The 19,105-nt window shown below is 45.1% G+C and overlaps 1 protein-coding gene across 1 annotated transcript in view; it reads left to right on the top strand.

Moving 5' to 3' along the window:
• The first annotated feature begins 963 nt into the window (after positions 1 to 963).
• TMEM233 (transmembrane protein 233) overlaps positions 964 to 19,105 on the top strand; it is a 39,331-nt gene continuing 21,189 nt past the window's right edge. The window contains exon 1 of the mRNA XM_033837897.2: positions 964 to 2,530. Within this exon, the coding sequence (XP_033693788.1) occupies positions 2,345 to 2,530 (186 nt within the window). The 5' untranslated portion in view covers positions 964 to 2,344. The remainder of the gene's footprint in view (positions 2,531 to 19,105) is intronic.

The following is a 19,105-nucleotide window of genomic DNA, read 5'->3' as shown; positions in this document are numbered from 1 at the left end:
TTCCTGGTACGTACCAGGACAATTCTAAGTGCTGGAGACACAGCCCTGAACAGGTTACAGAGCTTATAGTCTCGAGAAAGAACAGACAGCAAACCAGTAAACAAAGTAAATTACCATAGTGATACATGTCACCCCCCCCCCGCAAAAAAAGCTGGTAAAATGTATAATAATTATGGGGACCTACACTAGATAAACCTAAAGAGCTCCCTGTCTCTCTGAGGAAGTGACATTTCAGTTGACAGCTGAGGCATAGAAGGAGCAGCCATGTGACAGTCTTGGGGAACACCATTCCAGGCAGAGGTAACAGCCAAGGTGAAGGCTTACTTGAGAGCTCAGTAGATGAATCTAGTTCTCTGGCTTATTCTCACTTGATTAACCAACCAAAATGGGGGAGAAGGCATGGTGGGAAAGGTACTGTTGTACTGTTTCATCATTTTTTAAATCATTTTTAAAAATTGAAGTACAGTTAATTTACAGTGTTTCAGGTGTACAGCAAGGTGATTCAGATAGATATGTAGATAGATAGATATCCCTTTTCAGTATCCATTATAGGTTATTACATGATATCAAATATAGTTCCCTGTGCTATACAGTAGGTCCTTGTTATTTATCTATTTTATATATAGTAGTATGTATACATTAATCCCAAACTCCTAATTTATCTCTGTCTCCGTACCCCACCCCTGTTATCCCCTTTGGGAACCATAAGTTTGTTTTCTGTATCTGTGAGTCTGTTTCTGTTTTGTAAATAAGTTCATTTGTATCTTTTTTTTAGATTCCACATATAGGTGATGTTTCATCTTTATACGTTCACCCAGCAAGCTATGCTAAGCACAATACCAGATACTGTACCAAGGGCTGACACAAAGATGAGCGAGACAGTTCCCTGTCTCAGGGAGTTTGCAGTCCAGTGAGGGAGGTAGATATTCAAATCACTGTGGCCCATGAAATGAGTGAGAGCATCCCAGATAATCAAGTGATGTTCTGGGAAAGCCAAGCAGATGAGTAATACTTTCTCACCTCATCTCTCCGTATGATGGTGTGAGCAACTTTTTTTGAGACTCTACACACTAAAATTATTTGCACTTCTTTGTGACCCTGCCAGCTGAGACTATCTGGATTTTTCATGAAATATTTGCAACAAGGGATATTGGGTTTGAGATACTGTATAACGACTATATTTGGGGGAAATATCATTCTAATAATAGCTAACATTTATTGAGCCCTTAGGATCACGTGGCTGGACATGCAGTCTCATAGTCTTTACAACATCCCTGTAAGGCAGGGTCTCTCATTATTCCGCCTCTTTTGGATGAAAAAATCGGAGCTCAGTCAGGTGAGGGAATTTTCCTGAGGTCAGTCAACTCAGATGTGATGACTTCCCAGCTCTATCTGGGTTCGGAGCCCCAGTTCTGGTCCATACCGTCTTTCGTAAATTGCCCAGATACTGGTATGATTGCTATCCTCACCCCAGTTCCCAAAGTGGATCCCTGTCTCTCCTTTCCATCCCAGTAACCACCTGGGTTGTCTACACTAGTTAGATCTATCTGCTTCTCTCTTTCCTGTAGGTGGGAAAGTGGAGCGGAGAAGGACTCCTTGTTTCCACGCTTGGGGGAAAGTGGAGGGCACCGGGGCAGGCCCTGACCGGGTGGTGCCCATTGCCTGTCTACACTCCACTCCAGTCTCCAGAGGCCCCCTGTGCAGTGTGTGAAGGGTTCGGCCCCAAACTGAGCACCCTGTTCCCTGCCCACCTGTTAAGGAAATCAGTGGGGCTCAATGTTCAAAGTCTTAGAAGAAGGAGGATGGGGCAGGGGAAGCTAATCCTTAAAGTCAAGAGGAAGTAATAAGTCTTTGGGCACCTCGGTAGGGTTGGATAGCCAACTGGATAGAGCTGTGTCGTCTGCTGTGACGCTGAATGTATTCAAATTCAGCTGCTTAAAAAGATGAGCTGGTCATCTTCAGCCTGTAGGTCAGCCAGTCTACAATGTAGAGTCTTTGCTTTCCCTTCCCTGAGCCTCCTTTTACTCTGGACTCTTAGGTGTGAGTCTGGGTGTCTGCCTGTTGGGCCCTGGGTGTGTCGTCAAGGAGTGCCTTCCCCCTATTTCTCAGGCTGGCGGGCTCCCTATCTCCTCCCCCACGCCCTCGCTCCCTCCCTCCCTCCCTCTCCTGCGGAGGCTCTTGGCCTGGGTCCCTGAGGCCAGGCGGGTGCAAGTGAAGGGCGCCGGAGGGGTGAGGTTACGTCTCCCTGGAGCCCCGCGCCGCTGGCTTTTCAGCGACTCACCGGGAGCCCGTGGCCAGAGCCCCAGACCGCGCCGACCGCCTCCCTGCACCGTGCGCCTCGCCCATGTCTCAGTCCGCTCCCAGCTCGGACTTCAAGAGGGCTTTGGACAGCAGCCCCGAGGCCAACACTGAGAATGACAAGACCGAGGAGGACGTGCCCATGCCCAAGAACTACCTGTGGCTCGCCATCGTCTCGTGTTTTTGCCCCGCGTACCCCATCAACATCGTGGCTTTAGTCTTCTCCATCATGGTGAGTGAACGAGGGCCCGCAGCAGCCAGGGAGGAGAGACCTGGGCGTGTAGAGCCCCTCCTGGGGGCCGCTCCTGGGGACTCTTCGCACTCTCCGCCCTCGGCCGCTCCCTTCCTCACAGCCCCGCGTGCACCGGGGGTGTTCTGTCCTCCGCAGCCCCTGCTCACCTTTCTCGGGCTCTCCGCACTCTCCCCCCAACCATCAGCGCCGCCACTGCGCTCCCTGTGGCTCTCAGAGCCCGGCCCAAGCCTCCCCCAGGCCCGCTTTTCACTTCTTCCAGCAGCGCCCGTGGTGCATTCTCTCCGTCCCGGGGAGGTTCTTCCCCGGACATTCCCGCTTCTCTCCCGGCCTCCTCCGACATTCCTGGGACCCATCCGATTCTTCTCAACCCGTTTTTCTGGAGCCTCAAAGCGCGCCACCCTCACAGGCAGCAGCACGCCCCGTCCCCTGAGCACGCAGGCTCCGCGCCGCTCTTCGCCCCGCCGGGGCTCGGCCTCTCCAGGGCGTGGCACTGTCTCTGTCTTTTAGCGCGGAGTCCTTTCTTTGCCGCGCCGGAGCGCCGCCTCCGCCACTCTCTGAGGGTCCCCAGGCGATCCCCGATGTCCTCTAGGCCCCTGGTCCCACACTTCAGCACGCCCTCTCTGCGGCTCCCGTCCCTTCGCACTTCTTCCTACGCCAGTTCCCTCTGCCTGGCTCCCTTCGGCACCCTTTGACCCCGCTCTCCAGTAAGCCCGCTCTCCAGGCCTTTCTTGGGCTACCCCTGTGCCCCTCTCACCAGCAGTGTGCGAGCACACCTTTTACTCTTTCTGCCCCAGCATGTCGTAGTCCCTCTCTCACTTCCTGCGCGGGGCCCTATGCCCGCCTCTCTTGGTGTCCCCCAAGGGCTCCCAGGCGCCCCTCCACCGCTGGGTCTTACGGCCTGGGAGCTCCCGGGAACCCACTGGGGACTCCTGCGCCCCGTGCAGCTCCGCGCGCCCTTTGCGCTGGCCTCCCGAGCTGCGCGCCTCTCTCTGACCGTTCCAGTCCCCCCTTCCGAAGCTCGCCTCCACCGCCCTCTTCCGCCCAGGTAGGAGCTCCGTGCGAACCCCACCGGGAGGGCAAGGAGCGCCCGCGAGGTCCTAACCTTATTGACTGGAGCAGCTGGTCGGGCACTGTCCCGGGACAACCCTTGCACTGAGCTCCCTCCCCACCTCTCCTGACCGAACTCTCCAGCCGCAGACCCGGGAGAGTCCGGATTCAGCTCAGTAAAGATCAAGAGCCGCCGCCCCCCTCCCCCCTTCAAGCCCGCCCTCACTTGCCCGTGGGTGGTTCCGTATTCGCTTCGTGGGTACACGCGAAGACCTCATTTGCACGCGCAGCTTGCCCTCTCTCAGACCCCGTTTGTACGCTATCTGCACCAACATTCAAGCGTTCAGCCGCTGAAGTTCTGACTACCTGGGTTCAAATCCCAGTGCCACCATGTACTGACTAGCTGTATGCATCTCTCTTAACGTCAGTCTCTTTGTCTGTAAAATGAGAATAATCAAAGCCATATGTCTTAGGGTTGTTGTATTAATGAGATAAAGTGTGACCCGCTTGGCACAGTGCCCAGCATGGTGGAGGTATCAGATCTTTCCTCACTTGTCACTGGCTGAGGGCTTCTCTGATCGCTGTTTAAAATCAAACCCCCACAAGCTCTATTCTCCCTTCCCCGATAGTTTTTGCCCAGAGCACTCGTCTGCATCTGATATATTATTTCACTTATTAATGTGCTTACTGTGTGTGTCCCCTTGTTAGAATATAAGCTCTCTGAGGGCCGGGATATTTGCTTGTTGCTTGCTTTTTGCTGCTGTACCTTTACCTAGAAGAGAATCTGACAGGTGGTAGATGCCCAATAAATATTACAAAATGAATGCCTGAATGAATGCCTGAATGAATGGTGTTAATGGATCACAATGTCTGTTTTACTCCTGCTGCTCTATCCTGTACTGGAGCCCCGGGACCACCGTTTCAGGTTCCTTTGGACCAACCAGCCAGTTTCCTCCTTTCCTCTCCCAAGATATCCGGTCTTGGGTTCTTTTTGTTTTTTGGCAGCAAAGCAGGGTGGAGGATGCAGCAGCCACATTCTCCAGGCAGCAGCAGACTCTCTGGCTGGTATTGGTGTCCACACTCTGTCCTGGTTTATTAATGAATCGACAGCCGATTTACCCCTTTCCCAACTGCCTGCAAAGGCTCCCCGCACCCCACATTCATCTGAGATGAGCTAAAACTCCAGCGGGTGGTGACAGGTTGGACGCTAGCGATGCTACTTGGTGTGTCCTGGGGGATAAGACTTGTACGTGTTTCGAATAGAAAGCTTTTTCTGGCCCCCTCATCCCCATTCCCTCCACCAAGACTTTTTCACTAGATTTACAGCAAGAGTCCATTCTGTTGTCAGAAAGTAGACACTGGAGTCAGAAAGTTGACTATGGCCAAGTTCCATACCCTTTCAAAGCCTTGGTTTCTTCACCTAGAAAATGAGAATGTAAAAGGTGTTTTAAGTGGAGGCAAAACTGTTGTAAGGATAAAACAGAAGAAAAGCGTGTCAAGCCACCAGCTTTGTGCTAGGTACGGGCAATAATAGACAGATGGATAGATTTGGAATCTGGAAACATCATATGCCATGTATGAAAACAAACAGAACATCGAATTAATGAAATCCAAATTCTAGAAACAGCTTCCTACACCCTCCTCATTGCACTCCCTCTAAGGTACTGGAAGCTTTTTCCCTTTGAAACAGTGCACATCCTGATTTGACAGGTTTCATAATAAAAACTCCAAAGTCCAAAGGATGAAGAGGAAGTGGAAGGGTGTGTAAGAGGAAGGTGGCCCACCAAATGCCAGGTGTGTTCTTTCCCTAGGGAGTCTTGTGATATTCAATCCTGGCTATTTTCAGATCTTACTCATCTGTAATTTGTGATAAATTGAGGCACTAAATAGTGATGCTATTCCCCATGGAAGCACCTGGACATATTGGGGAGTATTTGTGTATCTCAGTGATTTGGGGCACTACTGGCATTTGGGGAGGGGCTAAGAGTATTCATATTCTACAGTGCTGGAGGCTGTCACCGGAATGAAGAACTGACCTACCCCAAACTCAATAGCATCCCGATCAGTAAACACTGGGAGATGATGCATACTGACAAGGCTCCGTATAACTAGTTCCCAGAACTGTAAAAAGAGCCAGCAATCTCAAAACAATCGATATCTTTATTTATTAAACCAAGCCTGAGAAGTCTTCTGTAAAATCGCAGAGGTGAAGTAGGTGCTAGGGGATAATAAAACTACTTTGAAAAATATACATTGGAGAAGAGTGTTCTTCAAGCTGTGGGCATCTGTGCTCTTTTAACCATCCCGTGCAGAGCTAACAGAGTCCTGGTTGTGAGGCAGTGCACCACCCATGAGAATCAGTACAATATGGTTTGTTGTACTGAAACACTGGTGGGTCAAGCATTGTCAGAGGCAGGGACATGAAAGTCTTTGCTTCCCCCAAGTACTGAAAGTCTGTTTGTTGCAGTGCACTTAACTGTACTCAATTTCAGGGACACATATCTCAAGAATCTCCCCCAGACTGGGCCATTGCCAGCCCCCATTGCACATGTGAATTTGAAAATGGCACCCTTCCTCCACACAGATGCAGCACATGGCTTGGAAAGTAAAGCCCAGGGTGGTTTTCAGGCCTCATGCATTGTGGTCCCGCTCATCCCTGGCTATCTCTGTTTATTCCATCCGAAAGATAGAATGCTGGAGACTATCCACATGGCTTTTACCCTGGAGAAAGAATGTTTGCTCATCCTACAAATATTTATTGAGCACCTATTATATGCCAGGTTCTATTCCAGGCATTGGTATACTCCTTTACCTCTGTCAAGTGGTAAATAAGATCGGCAAGGTCTCTGCCCTCTGGAAGAAAAGAGGTTCCAGGCAAGTTGCAGGAGTGTTGGCAAATTTAGCCTGTTGGTTTTGTAGCTGGAATTTGCTGCCTGGCTCAAGAGACTGGAAGTGAGTCCATGCCGAGCCTCCATTTTTTATGATGTTATGATACAGTCTTTTGCATAGTTGAACCAATTCAGTCACTCAAAGTACGGATACAAAATAGCCAATGAGTTTTAATTAGGTGAATTATAAGCCTTCTTCCAACAGAACTTGTCCCTCACACCAACAGAATCTGTCTAGATACCAACCAGCGAGGTTCAAATCCTTTTGTGCTTTTTGCTACATTTGTGATTTCATGCAGCTGTCTCAATCTTTCTGAGGCTTGATTTTTCAACCCTGTAAACTAAGGGTTGTGACAGTACCAACTCAGGGGCTGTTGTGGAGATTAAACGATAGAAGTTAAATGGTTTCATGGCATTACCTAAAACACAGCTAGAACTCATAAGTATTGATGATGATGATGGTGAACTCAATAAGGATGATGATGCAGATATTTTAGGGATACAAGCCGTTACCATTTCCAGTAGCAGTAGCAGTTTTTCTGTTTTTATTGAGACTAGCAAAATTTGATAAAAAATAAAAACAGTGACCAGTAAATGTGTCACTGGAATAAATAACTGCTGTGGTCTAAAGGTAAATATTAATTTCAGACATTCAAGACCTCAAAAAAACATCTGACATATACCTTTTCTCAGAAAGCTATGGGAGGATGTGCTCCCTGAATACAAGGAAGTAAATCAGGAAAGAGAAAGACACAGGATCCAGAAAATGGCTCCAGCACAGAAAAAAAAAGGCAAAGAGAAATCCTCAAAACAAGGCAACAGGTCTCATAAACCAGCAGAAGATGCAGTTGATAATGGATGATTGATCTGAAGCCATTGTCAAAATCCATTATCTGGACATGGGCTGGCACAGTAAGCCACAGTCCTGCCCAGAGCCTGACCACACCTGCTCTAGAAGACAAGGTCTGTGGTCAAAAAGAAAGTAAATATCCACAGGATGAAAGACAAACCAAACTGGGCATTCTTTCTATCTACCAGGGCTCATCCGTCAACGCTGTGTTTCAACTGGACTTCAGTAGGTTTAGAAGGGGGTGTTTTTTGTGTACGTTTTTTGGGGGGTTTGATGGTTTTTTGTTTGTTTGTTTTGGGTTTTGTTGTTGTTTTCAGTGACCAAGGCAGAACTTGGAAATAACAGATCTTGGTCGAGGTAGCTGACCCAGGAGGCTTACATTGCTTACACGTTGAAGCTCTAAATATTGTAGCTCGTTGGGTCTCTCAGTGTGATTTCTCTCTTCTTTCTGTGGCTCTTTCCACATCATTGTCATCTGAGAAATAGGTTATTAATATTATGGACACCTATGACTTATTTCTTATGAATTCCTGTGCTTGAAGCTCTGAAGAGTGTTAAGATGGTTTCAGGTGACAGAGACCTTGCCTGAATTGTGTCAGCTTTGTTGGAAAGCTCTATTATAAATACCCATAGATTTTTATTTTTTAATAAATTTATTTATTTATTTTTGGCTGCATTGGGTCTTCGTTGCTGTGCGCGGGCTTCCTCTAGTTGCAGCGAGCAGGGGCTACTCTTCGTTGCGGTGTACAGGTTTCTCACTGCGGTGGCTTCTCTTGTTGCAGAGCACAGGCTGTAGGCGCGTAGGCTTCAGTAGTTGTGGCACAAGGGCCTAGTTGCTCCGCGGCATGTGGGATCTTCCAGGACCAGAGCTCGAACCTGTGTCCCCTGCATTGGCAGGCGGATTCTTAACCACTGCACCACCAGGGAAGCCCCAATACCCATAAATTTTAGATATGCGCCTCACCCAAGCAGCCCCTTGCCTGGATGGCTACTTTCATAAGTTTCCCCAATATGTGGCAGAGGGTGGCCACTGACATTTGGTATTTGGGAACATAGAGTTTAAACTGCTGTTAGGATCCTTTCAGTAGGTCCTTTCAATCTAATGAGTCCTAGATTATTAGAGGTACAAGATGATAATCTGTGTGTTCCTGTAAAAGAAAACATTTTAGGGCTTCCCTGGTGGCTCAGTGGTTGAGAGTCTGCCTGCTGATGCAGGGGACACAGGTTCGTGCCCCGGTCTGGGAGGATTCCACATGCCACGGAGCGGGTGGGCCCATGAGCCATGGCCGCTGAGCCTGCACGTCCAGAGCCTGTGCTCCGCAACGGGAGAGGCCACAGCAGTGAGAGGCCCGCGTACCGCAAAAAAAAAAAAAAAAAAAAAAGAAAAGAAAACATTTTAATTTACTGATAAAAGTTTATAATGGCTTTGTTATAATATGGGAGATATAGATAAAACAAGATTGGCCACTAATGGGTGGTTGTTGAAGCTGAGTTATGGGAACGTGGAGTTTTGTTACATTATTCTGTTAATTTTTTAATATGTTTGAAAGTTTACATAATAAAAAGGTTTTCTTGTTGTTGTTAAGGAAAAAAGAAAGTCCCTCCCAAAGTTGTTAAACATTGCCCAGATAACAAAACAGCAGCTATTAGATGAGTTGGCAAAGCAGGCCATGGTTGAGGTGCAGTTTGCCATTCGTTAATAAGCAAACTATGTCTGACTTGTAATAAATTTTTTTAAGTTTTTATTTTATATTAGAGTATAGCCAATTAACAATGTTGTGATAGTTTCAGGTGCACAGCAAAGGGACTCAGCCATACGTATGCATGTATCCATTCTCCCCCAAACTCCCCTCCCATCCAGGCTGCCACATAACATTGAGCAGAGCTCCCTGTGCTATGCAGTAGGTCCTTGTTGCTTATCCATTTTAAATACAGCAGTATGTACATGTCAATCCCAAACTCCCTGACTATCCCTTCCCCGCATCCTTCCCCTCTGGAAACCATAAGTCTGTTCTCATAAATCGTTCTCTAAGTCTGTGAGTCTGTCTCTGTTTTGTAAATAGGTTCATTTGTACTATTTCTTTTTAGATTCTGCCTATAAGAGGCATCATACGATATTTCTCTTTCTCTGACTTGCTTCACTCAGTATGACAATCTCTAGGTCCACCTATGTTGCTGCAAATGGCATTATTTCATTCTTTTTAATGGCTGAGTAATATTCCATTGTATATATCTACCACACCTTCTTTATCCATGACTTGTAATGAATTTTAACGATGACTTTGAAGGACACCTTCAACTAGTCCTCAAGAGAAGGCCAGGTAGGAGGACTCATATCCTAGAACAGTGCTCCTCAAAATATAGCCACTTGAAGCTCTTGTTAAAATGCAGATATCACTCCTCTTTCAAAGCTCAGCTGGAAAGTCACCTCCTTCGTGAAGCCCTTCTTGATTGCCCTGTTGCCCTCACCCTAGGTTGTACTCACTATACTCTGACCAGATTTCTCTCAGAGTACCTTTCCTTCTCTGCACCCCTTGCGGCTGCACTGTTAGCCCCAGGAACTTAGCACAGTGTTGATAAGTAATGTATGCTTGATGAATGAATGGATGGATGGATGGATGAATGGCTCCAGAGGCCGAAATTTGTTCCTACCTTTATCTCTGAGGATTACACTCCCTTCCCCTCTCTGTTCTGTGTTTCTGCCAAAACTTTCTTGGAAAATATCCAGGAGACCCAGGCTAATGCCAAGCATTGCTGAGAAGTTAGCCAAGGCTTGGTTCCCAAGGATAGCTTTCCTGGCTCATCTGGAGCTCACCAGCACCCCACACACTGCAGGCCAGGGGTCCACCTTTGGAAATTGATTTCTGTTCTCAACTAACACTCTTCAGTTCAAAGCTGCTCATCCAGAAGTACGATGCCTTCAGAGCAGGAGCCTGAATATATCTGAAATCTCCAGTTCTGCAAGTTCAGGGATTAAACCATATTTTCCAAAACCATGCTTCTCAAACAACTGGTTCTGCCTGATATAAACAAGTTTTATCAATAAAAAAAGGGTAGGGAATACGGGGGAATATTGAGAAGTCAAATGCTAAGTTAAGCAAAAGTGAACTGTTTGCTTTCCTTGGAGGTCTTGTGAAGCCTTTGGCCAACCGCTGTTTCCTGTGGCTCTTGGAACAGTATAGCATGGGACATTTACTAAGCATGTGGCCTAGCATCTTTTGATCCTCAGGCTAATACGCCACAGAACACACTTCGGGAAATACTGTTCTTAATGATACATTGGTTCTCACTTTTAATGAGTTGATCCGTTGTTGCTATTAGAGTAATAATGCAGGGTGTTTCATCCCTAACATTCTTGCCTAAAGACCCACCTCTCTACCTTTCTTCCAACACAGTTTTTTATTTTCCTGCTCAGATGTTGTGCTTTTATTTTTTTATTGAAGTATAGTTGATTACAGTGTTTCAGGTATACAGCAAAGTGATTCAGCTTTATATGTATATTCTTTTTCAGATTCTTTTCCATTATAGTTTACTACAAGATATTGAATGTTCCCTGTACTATACAATAGGTCCTTGTTTATGTATTTTATATATAGTAGTGTGTATCTGTTAAATCCAAATTCCCAATTTCTCCCTTCCCCCTCTTTTTCCCCTTTGGTAACCGTAAGTTTGTTTTCTATGTCTGTGAGTCTATTTCTATTTTGTGAATAAGTTCATTTGTATCATTTTTTAAAAATTCTACACATAAGTGATATATGATATTTGTCTTTCTCTGTCTGACTTCACTTAGTATGATAATCTCTAGGTCCATCCAAGTTGCTGCAGATGGCATTATTTCATTCTTTTCTATGGCTCAGTAATATTCTACTACAGACAGACAGACAGACACACACACACACACACACACACACACACACACACACACAGACACCACATCTTCTTTATCCATTGATCTGTCGATGGACATTTAGGTTATTTCCATGTCTTGGCTATTGTAAATAGTGCTGCTATGAACATTGGGGTGCATAGATCTTTTTGAATTAGAGTTTTCACCTTTTCTGGATAGATGCCCAGGAGTGGGATTGCTGGATCATACGGTAGCTCTATTTTTTGTTTCTTAAGGAACCTCCATACTGTTCTCCATGATGGCTGCACCCATCTACATGCCCCAGCAAGAGTGTAGGAGGGCTCCCTTTTCTCCACACCCTCTCCAGCATTTATTGTTTGTAGACTTTTTGATGATGGCCATTCTAACTGGTGTGAGGTGATAACTCATTGTGGTTTTGAATTGCATTTCTCTAATAATTAGCAGCGTTGAGCATCTTTTCATGTGCCTGTTGGCCATCTGTATGTCTTCTTTGGAGAAATGTCTATTTAGGTCTTCTGCCCATATTTTGACTGGCTTGTTTGGGTTTTTTTGATACTGAGCCCAACACAGATATATATATATATATATATATATATTTTGCCACACCACGTGGCATGTGGGATCTTAGTTCCCTGAGCAGGGAACGAACCTGCACCCTCTGCATTGGAAGTGCGTTGTCTTAACCACTGGACCACCAGGGAAGTCCCAACGCAGATATTTGTAATGTGTCCCCCAGCCAGACTTCTGCTGATGTTCCTCCTCCCTCATTAGCTTCTTTTCTACAGGTGGAATTCAGAAATTTGTCTTTCTGTTTCCTTTACCCTTTACCTCATGCTTTCTATTCCCCAAACTAAAGGACACCTCCTATATTTAACTGCCTCTTCTGATAACTTCATTTGTTCTTTGTTCTGGATAATTTTGATAGTGTGCTATTGCTGTTATTATTAGTATTGTTTGTATTATTACATTTTTCCATATGTATTTACTTCTCAAAGCATTTTCATATGGACACAATTCCACTTGTTCGTCACAAAATTCCAGCGAGACACAGACGAAAGCGGTTCTCCCCGGTTATCCATGAGGAAACAAGGCTCTGAAAGGTGACCCTAGTGGACAAAATCAAACATGACAGTCCTCACCCCCATGAAGTTTACAGTCTGGCCTCTTGAAGCATTATAATCAGATGACTATGCTTGCCCTTGGATAGGAACACAGCTTTGATGTTCTGAGAGCTTTTTCTTTTAATAGCCTTGCTCCATTGATATAAGAAACATTCATGTAATACTCTCCATCAAGCCTGGCAGAATTTCTCTCTAGTTTTTTTATTTTAGTGATAGACGGGCAAAAGGGCAATTCTCACTTGTCCTTGAAGATATTTATAGAGAGAAACAGCCCAGAAGCCCAAGAAGGAGACAGATTAGCATGAATAGATGAATGGTGATGACAAGGAAATGTGCCTTATGATCTAAAAGCTTAGTCTCTGAATTCCCAGCACTACCTTTAGGCAAAGAAACTTAGGAGCAAGCAAAATCTAAACAGGAAACCCCAGAGTCCTCTGAAAACTCAGACATTATTCCTAAAAGTATTTACCGAGTACCCACATCCATCAGGCTATTTTGATGGAACCTGCTATCTGGGAGTTTGGGATCTAAGACAATATTGATCTATATAAAGAGAGTTCTTACACCTGGACAGAAGTATCTCCGACTATGTTCAGACATGGATGTAAGTTTGCACAGGTGTGTGAGTGAGTGTGTGTGAGAGAGAGAGAAACAGAGGCAGAGAGAGAGACACATACACAGACAGAAAGAGAGAAAACCTTACTTACTTCCCATTAGGCAAATATCTACTAGAGATAAAGGGATGATAAAGATGAGCATGGTTTTGAAAGAGAGAATAGGTGTTTTGAAGCAAAGGGAACATGTTCTGAAATTAGGATTTCAGTATTGGGAACTCGATAGATCAAAATACTGGCAAAGTCACAATAGCAAATAAAAAATTTAAATACCAGAAATAAACCTAGGAAACAAGCAAGATCTATACAAAGAAAGCTTCACCAAGAGTGAGCTGTGACAGGGCGAGAGAGAGTCATGGACATATACACACTAACAAATGTAAGGTAGATAGCTAGTGGGAAGCAGCCGCATGCCACAGGGATATTGGCTCGGTGCTTTGTGACAGCCTGGAGGGGTGGGATAGGGAGGGTGGGAGGGAGGGAGACACAAGAGGGAAGACATATGGGAACATATGTATATGTATAACTGATTCATTTTGTTATAAAGCAGAAACTAACACACCATTGTAAAGCAATTATACCCCAATAAAGATGTTAAAAAAATTAACTAAATGAAGAGGCATAACGTTACATATTACATGTTCGTCCCAGCATTAGTTATGAAATGAATTATGAAGTGAGTTAATATACATGAATCATGGTGCCTGGCTCAGAGTAACTGCTTAATTGATGTCTGTCATTGTTGTGGTTTAAATGTGAAAGATTAAAGATGGAGATAAAGATTGATTCCAACAGAAGAGATTGACTAAATTATAATACATACATTTAGAACATAGAATATTTTATAACTGTTAGAATCATGCTTTTGAGGAATTTTTATGATGCAGGGGAATGTTTAAAGTAAAAGATCAAGTAGGGGAAAAAAGACAATATAAAGTTGTATACGCAGTAAGAGCACACGTTCTTACACATTCTGTCAATTAAAAGTATCCACACACCTATATGCACACACACACATGAACATGCACATGCATGGGGGGAAAAGTCTGGAAAGCATTCCAAAATGTCTACAATGATTCTAAGTGGCAGGAATATGGACAGTGTTATAACTGTAAAGGTTAAGGGCACAAATGCTATTATCAGGTCCACCAGTGTTTGATTCCTGGCTCCCTGCTTGCTGTCATGTGACATTGATGAAGCTAATTAACCTCCGAGCCTCAGTTTCCTCATCTGTAAATTGGAAACAATATTACCTACCTCCAGACTTCCCTGGTGGTGCGGTGGTTAAGAATCCTCCTGCCAGTGCAGGGGACATGGGTTCGAGCCCTGGTCCGAGAAGATCCCACATGCCGCAGAGCAACTAAGCCCGTGCACCACAACTACTGAGCCTGCGCTCTAGAGCCCACGAGCCACAACTACTGAGCCCACGTGCTGCAACTACTGAAGCCCACGCACCTAGAGCCCATGCTCGGCAACAAGAGAAGCCACTGCAATGAGAAGCCTGTGCACCGCAATGAAGAGTAGCCCCTGCTCGCTGCAACTAGAGAAAGCCCGCACGCAGCAGCGAAGACCCAATGCAGCCAAAAATAAATAAATTTATTTATTTAAAAAAAGATATATCACCTACCTCCAAGGGGTTGCCCTGTGAATGCAATAGGATAATATATGCAAAGTACTTGGTAAATCTTGGCTATTATAATTTCAGATTTTACTATAAGTTTTTACTATTTTCCAATTTTTCTATAATAAATGTTTAGACTTCATTTCTAGTCAGAAATAAGGATTTTTCTAAAGACAATAAAAATCTTCAGCAAGAAGGAAGAGGGGGTGGTGGTAGATAAGTGAATCCTTCTCCACCTTGAAGGGTGGGGCTACTTCTACATCATACATTCTTTTTTTTTAATGTCGGTTCATTGGTTTGTTTATTTATTTATTTTTGGCCGTGTTGGGTCTTCGTTCCTGTGCGAGGGCTTTCTCCAGTTGCGGCAAGCGGGGACCACTCTTCATCGCGGTGCGTGGGCCTCTCACTATCGTGGCCTCTCTTGCTGCGGAGCACAGGCTCTAGACGCGCAGGCTCAGTAGTTGTGGCTCACGGGCCTAGTTGCTCCGCGGCATGTGGGATCTTCCCAGACCAGGGCTCGAACCCGTGTCCCCTGCATCGGCAGGCAGATTCTCAACCACTGCGCCACCAGGGAAGCTCCATACGTTCTTATCAAGCTGAAATGGTCAGCTCTGTAGCTCAGTCAAGACAAATGCTATTTTATTCTGATGTTTTGTTCTAGTCTTGAAAATCTCTAAGGATAGAGAAAGCACAGCTTAGCACAGTTTCTGCCCAAAGGAAATGGTTAGAAAATAGCAGTTTTGTTGTTTTGGGTCTGATTTTACTGGGGTTTTACCTAAGCAGAAACTCACCTCCACTAATACAAGCCCACTTTTTTTTTTAATTGAGATATAATTGGCATGTAATCTTGTGTAAGTTTGACATGTATAACATTTTGATATGATACATTTATGTATTGCAGTATGATTGCCGTCATAGCATTAGCTAACACCTATATTATGTCACATCATTATCTTTTCTTTTTTCATGGTGGGAATAATTAAGACCTAGTCTCTTTGATATTTAGAAGTTTGATGTTTATAATACAGTATTGTCTATAATCACAATACTGTGATTAGATCCCCAGGACTTATTTATCTACTAGTTGCAAATCTGTACACTTAACATCTCCCCAGGTCCCCAGCTTCCAGCCCCTAGTAACCACCGCTCTACTCTCTGTTTTTGTGACTTTGGCTTTTTTAGATTCCACATATAAGGGATATCCTACAGTATTTGTCTTTCTCTGTCTGACTTATCTCACTTAGCCTAATGTCCTCAAGGTCCATCCATGTTGTTGCAGGATTTCCTTCTTTCTCATGGCTGTATAGTATTCCATTGTATGTGTGTGTGTATATACCACATCTTTATCCACTCACCTATTGATGGTCCCTTAGGTTGCTTCCGTATCTTGGCTTTTGCAAATAATGCTGCAGTAAACATGGGAGTGCAGATATCTCTTCAAGATCCTGTTTTCATTTCCTTTGAATATATACGCACGGGTGGAATTGCTATATCGTGTGGTAGTTCTATTTTTAATTTTTTTCAAGAACCTCCATACTGCTTTCCATAGTTAAGCCCATTTGTTTGTTCTGTCTCTCACCCACTTAGAAGGCCCCTGATGCTCCTGAGATGCGTTCTTCGTGCTTTTGAAGGACACGTGGTTCATAATATTTTCCCTTGAGCCACACTGTCTCCTCAGTAAGGATCTCCCAACAGAAGGAAATGGCAGACACCAGAGAGGATGTCTCCATCACGTCAGACATCCCATGAACCCCCTCAAAAAATCTCTTCCACATCTGTGCTTGATTGTGGCAAAGTCCAAGACCCATTATCAATGAGAAGGAAAACAGAGGAGGCAGGATGTGGCAAACAGGCATCTGCATTGCCAAAGACAGAGAAAGCCTGGGTCGCCAGGCTTCTCTTCCATTTATGGCCGTTCCTCGCCCCTGCCACCATGGTAGGAAGCCGATTGCATGGCAGTTAGCTCTGAAGTTCAAAGAGAAAAGCTGGGAGAAGGAATTCAGATGAGGGAGGAGAGATTTAAGTCAACACAAAGAAGCATCACTTGAGTGTGCTCAGTTCCCTTAGAGGAGGTGGCACAGGACCTGGGAAATTTTCAGCTGACATTTCTCAAGGGTAGAAAGCAGGGAACGGGGATCCTCACACATTCATTCATTCAACAGTTTTTGTACACTTACTACGTGCCAGACACTGTGGCGACCAGGTAGATAAATACAGCTGACACTCTGGACATCTGTGAGCTAACAGGTTCTCGTGACTAAAAGCAGTCTACATGTTAGGTCAGCAAATTAAACACTGCTTCCCCTCAAGAATTCTGAATCACTTAAGAAATAAAACACAGGAAATAAAACAGAGGAGATGTTTGGAGCATGTGGCTTCAGACTCACAACCGAAGGGATCTACTCTGCCCCCAAATTGGGCAGAATTACCCAATCCTCCATGGGCAGCACAGGACAACCACCGCCTTCCCCTGCTTGTCGAGTGGGACAAAGTCTCAGCTCTTTGGCAACTTACATACGAGTCGGGGAAGACAGACCATACGCAAGTTAGCACATAAACGAGATCGTTTCAGAGTGATAAGCGCTGTGAAGAGAATAAACAGGGAAGTATGAGAGAAGGATTAGTGAGGGCAGGTGGTGAGGAAAACCTACTTTAGAAAGGGTGATGGGCAAAGACTAAAGGATAAGAACTAGCCAGCCATGGAAAGACCTGGACAGAGCCAGGAGGTGCAAAGGCCCTGTGGTGGAATAAGTTTTGTGTGTTCCAGGGACATGTGCTATGACATCTATGTCATCCACTTAAAATGGATTTAACTCCCCCAGGAAGGAATCCCAGAATAGGCCACAAAATAGAAAGGTAGGGGGCTTCCCTGGTGGCGCAGTGGTTGAGAGTCCGCCTGCCGATGCAGGGGACACGGGTTCGTGCCCCGGTCCGGGAAGATCCCACACGCCACGGAGCGGCTGGGCCCGTGAGCCATGGCCGCTGAGCCTGCGCGTTCGGAGCCTGTGCTCTGCAACGGGAGAGGCCACAGCAGTGAGAGGCCCGCGTACTGCAAAAAGAAAAAAAGAAAGGTAGGGCTCTGCTATCCAGTGGGATGTCACACAAGAGCTCTTAACAGACCATTACTTTGCTTTGGTCTCAAGCCAGCCTGCTCCCAGATTTAGCATCAATTCTTGGTTTACTCTTACTTCGACCGTCATTCCAAATTAGAACAATTACTCAAAGTTAATTTGGTCACTGAAGCTCGATCTGTTTTTGTCTGGATCCCAGTTTCCCTAGGCATTAATGACCTGTGCGTTTAAATGGGGCTTACATTTCTACACAATAGCCCAGGATTCACTGGTTTTTATCCCTCCCTGCTAAATCAACTCCCCACAGAATTTCTTTCCATATTTCTAGGAGATGTTTCTCACATGCTCACACAGAAGTCTTATCTGCCATTAACACATGCAGGCCTGGCTGCTGCTTCCGGTGGGCTCTGGGGTAACCGCCAGGCACCCCCATGCTGATTCTAAGCCCTGCCACCATCTCTTGCCAGATCCTGCCAGTTTCCTTGGGCTCCAGCATTGAGCCACTGGAGCCCTCACTGTGCAAAAGCTCTGTCACTTGGTCTTGTTTCTTTAAAAACAAAGCAGTGTACAACTTAGTGGGTTTTGGTATCAGTATATTCACGAGGTTGTGCAATCATCACCACTGTTTAATTCCAATAAATTTTTACCACCCGTAAAAGAAATCCCATTCCCGTTAGCAGTCACTCCCCATCCCCTTGTGCTCCCACATCCTGGCAAGCACTAATCTATTTTCTGTCTCTGTGAATTTAGTTATTGTGGATATTTCATATAAATAGAATCATACATCATGTGATCTCTCATGTTTGGCTTTGTCAGGGAGGGGAAATTTTCCCCCTCTACCCCTCTTGAGTTCTTGTGGCTGGACTAATAATAAAATTGACACAAGACAGATTAACAGGAGAAAAAGAAACAAATTTTAATTCGTGCACACAGAGTTCTCTAGAAATGGGACCAAAGAAGTGGCCAAGGTAGGCAGCCTTTATACCTTTCAGACAAAGAAACAGTAAATTTGTGAAGAAGCGACAGGACAAACTTAGGTTTTGGGTATTCAGTTAGTAAAGAATCTGAACAGGGTTTGGGCTTGGGCTAGTAAATTTTAAAAGAAACAAGGACATTTGAGTATTCCATTTGGGGGGCTGTTACAAATAATGCTGCTGTGAATACTCGTGTACAACTTTTGTGTGAACATAGGCTTTCCATTTTCTTGGGTATATACCTAGGAGTGGAATTGTCAGGTCATAGAGTAACTCTCTTTAACTTTTTGAGGAACTGTCAGTTGCTTTTTTTTTCGAACGCAGCTGCACCATTTTACATTCCCACCAGCAAGGTATGAAGCTTCCAGGTTCTCCACATCCTCAGTAATGCTTGTCATCGCCTGTCTTCGTTATTCTAGCCAACCTAGTAGGTATCTTGTTGTGGTTTAGATTTGCATTTCCCTGATGGTTGATGAGATTGAGCGTCTTTTCACGTGCTT

Source organism: Tursiops truncatus, chromosome 13 (assembly GCF_011762595.2).
Source record: "Tursiops truncatus isolate mTurTru1 chromosome 13, mTurTru1.mat.Y, whole genome shotgun sequence".
NCBI classification, from domain to species: domain Eukaryota; kingdom Metazoa; phylum Chordata; class Mammalia; order Artiodactyla; family Delphinidae; genus Tursiops; species Tursiops truncatus.
The sequence above is the reverse complement of the archived record's forward strand: the minus strand, read 5'-3'. Positions and strand labels throughout refer to the sequence as shown.